The following is a 2500-nucleotide window of genomic DNA, read 5'->3' on the forward strand; positions in this document are numbered from 1 at the left end:
AGTTAAACTGTATTTTAAAAATACAGTAGTATGGCAGAAATGATTTTTACAAATGAGAGCTCTAGGAAAAAGCTGCAGGGTTTTTTACATCAGATTATCGTGTATTATAATGCATCGCTATATGGCATATTTCTTGTTCATGTTTTTACTTCTACTGGATATGTTTTTTATCTCTTAGTTTATTTTGTTCGTTTTTTGAAAAACAAACACCCACTTTAACATTTGTTCCAATTAATTTTTATTATTATAATCAAAAAAGAGCTCTTTTTTCACATTACTTTTAATACCAGGAGTCCATGATGCGCCTCATGCTCATGAACCTGCCGCCACAGTCCCGGAAACTTCTGTGCTCTCCGGGCCTGAAGTACCATGTCCTGCCCCTGTAGTGGGGCTGTTCATACATGAGCCAGTGGCCGTCCACCACGTGGCAGGAATGACAGCCCCCGGACCAGCGGTGGCGCTCCATGAAGGAGTCGCAGTCGTCTGTCACCTCCATCATCTGGCCCGTGAAGTTCTCCCTGTCGTAGACCCTAATTCTGTGGGCTCCCCTGGACTGTTAAAGTGGAAGAAGACTGCATTAGGCCCTCTCATCACACACACACACACACACACACACACACACACGCACACACACACACACACACAAGTAACACGTAGTAGAAAATAATCTCACCATGGGGATCATGCGACAAGACCTGATGAAGCTGCTCCTGTCCCATCCCCACACGGTCACGCAGTCGGCGTAGTCGCCCCTTCTCATGAAGTAGGAGTTGCCCGTGTAGTTGGTGCGGTCGTACACCATCCAGCAGCCGCGCTCCACCCTGCAGGAGTGGCAGCGGCTCAGGTAGGGGGACAGATCGCTGCTGTCGCCGCTGCACTCCCAGGAACGGCCTTGGAAGTTCCTGTCCTCGTAGAAAATCACCTGTTTGGGTGCAAAGAAGCAAGCAAGTAGACAGTAAACGGCAAAATCACACACGACTAAGTTACATTATTACACATGCTTATAATTATCCTGTTTCATTAAGCAAAGAGGAGAACATTAATGGTTGTTATATTATTTGCAAGCAAAACAAAACCCCCCAAAACATTCTTTAACTGTAGTAAAGAAGCACTTTTTCAGAATGTAGTATTTACCTTGCTCATGGTTGCTATGTGTGTGTCTCTTTGTCCGGGAAATTTGGTGCTGGTGAGCTGGTATCGGTGCTTGGTCTAATCCCTAGTATTTATACCTGCTCAAACATGCGCCTCCTATTGTGAAAAGCCCTGACCAAGCAACATAGCACAGAGGCCCACACACCACTGAAGGGTTTTTGCTGTGTGACCTGATCTGCGTAAGACTTTAGAATGGACCCCAATGGCACACAGACAATACCACAGCAGCTTATATGTAAAGTTCTTCTTTTGACCTATTCAGCCCTTATACATTATATGTACTGTGCCCTGTACTGGTTCTGTTGTGTTATACGTGACACACGTGAGTGACGTGAGTACAAACGTGGGTATCTTCTTGTTTGCTGTAACTCAGTTGGATTGTCATGGATCCATCGAGGGTGCTTGAGATCAGCATTAGGAATATGTACATGTTTATGTTTAGACAAAACTGCTAATAAATTGATAAATAGAAAAAAGCATTTTTCGGACCTAAAGGTATGTATAAGAGTTAGAGCCTATCTATACAGGTGGGGGACTATCTCATTGTTTCAAGCAGTGGTAGCGCAGTGGTTAAGGTTCCTGAAAAGCCCCACCACTTCCTCAAGCTCCACCACTACCAAGTAGCTACTGTTGGGCACCTGAGCAAGACCCTTGACCCTCAGTTGCTCAAATTGTACGCTGTCATAATTGTAAGTTGATTTGGATAAACGTGTCTGGTAAATGTAATGATACAGACAGCAGCTTCATGTAAGTTATTTTTTCTGATTTACTTTCAATCAGCTTCAAAGTGATGGCCCACTAAAAACATTGTTTTGCTCTCTCTCTCTCTCTCTCTCTCTCTCTCTGTCTCTCTGTTTCTCTCTCTCTCTCTCCCTCTCCCTCCCCCATTCAAAGGCCCAGTTGCGAGTGAGGCTCTGAAGCGTGCCATGGGTCAAAGGTTAAGAATACTGTGCACATTTAGGGGGTTGGCAAGCTTCTTCCTCAAGCTTAACTGTAGCAATCCAGAGGTTAGAGGTTAAAGAAACTCATGGCAGCTGTATGTGTGTTTGTGTGCGTTGTCGTAGGGTGAGGTAGGGGAATATCACTTGATCGGGACTCTTGCGTTTTTGTCTGCTTTGAGTAGCATAGATGTTTTTTCTCACATCTTCTATATCTCATGCCACACAGACACACAGACACTCGCGCGCACACACACACACAAACACACACACACACACACACACACACACACACAGTGCACAGCTGTTGTGTCTGAAGCATCTGGTTCAAGTTTAATAGGGGGATCACATGAGGCAGTGGAGTTGGGTCATTGCGGTCATTCACACCTCCACTGATGGTGTGTGTGGGT

General features: G+C 45.1%; 2 protein-coding genes across 26 annotated transcripts in view; one reads left to right on the top strand and one right to left on the bottom strand.

Annotated features, from left to right (window-relative positions):
* The window catches only part of LOC113585040 (gamma-crystallin M2-like), a 2592-nt gene extending 647 nt beyond the window's left edge, over window positions 1–1945 (bottom strand). Inside the window, exons 1-3 of the mRNA XM_081701321.1 lie at window positions 1135–1945; window positions 674–922; window positions 1–553 (exon numbers count right to left, since the gene is read on the bottom strand). The exon at window positions 1–553 is cut by the window's left edge and continues 647 nt beyond it. Of these exons, the coding sequence (XP_081557447.1) occupies window positions 281–553; window positions 674–922; window positions 1135–1143 (531 nt within the window). The 5' untranslated portion in view covers window positions 1144–1945 and the 3' untranslated portion in view covers window positions 1–280. The remainder of the gene's footprint in view (window positions 554–673; window positions 923–1134) is intronic.
* The window catches only part of nfixa (nuclear factor I/Xa), a 97555-nt gene that overhangs the window by 57247 nt on the left and 37808 nt on the right, over window positions 1–2500 (top strand). The window lies entirely within an intron of this gene.

This window comes from Electrophorus electricus, chromosome 18 (assembly GCF_041902795.1).
Source record: "Electrophorus electricus isolate QZ-2024a chromosome 18, ASM4190279v1, whole genome shotgun sequence".
Classification (NCBI taxonomy): Eukaryota; Metazoa; Chordata; class Actinopteri; order Gymnotiformes; family Gymnotidae; genus Electrophorus; species Electrophorus electricus.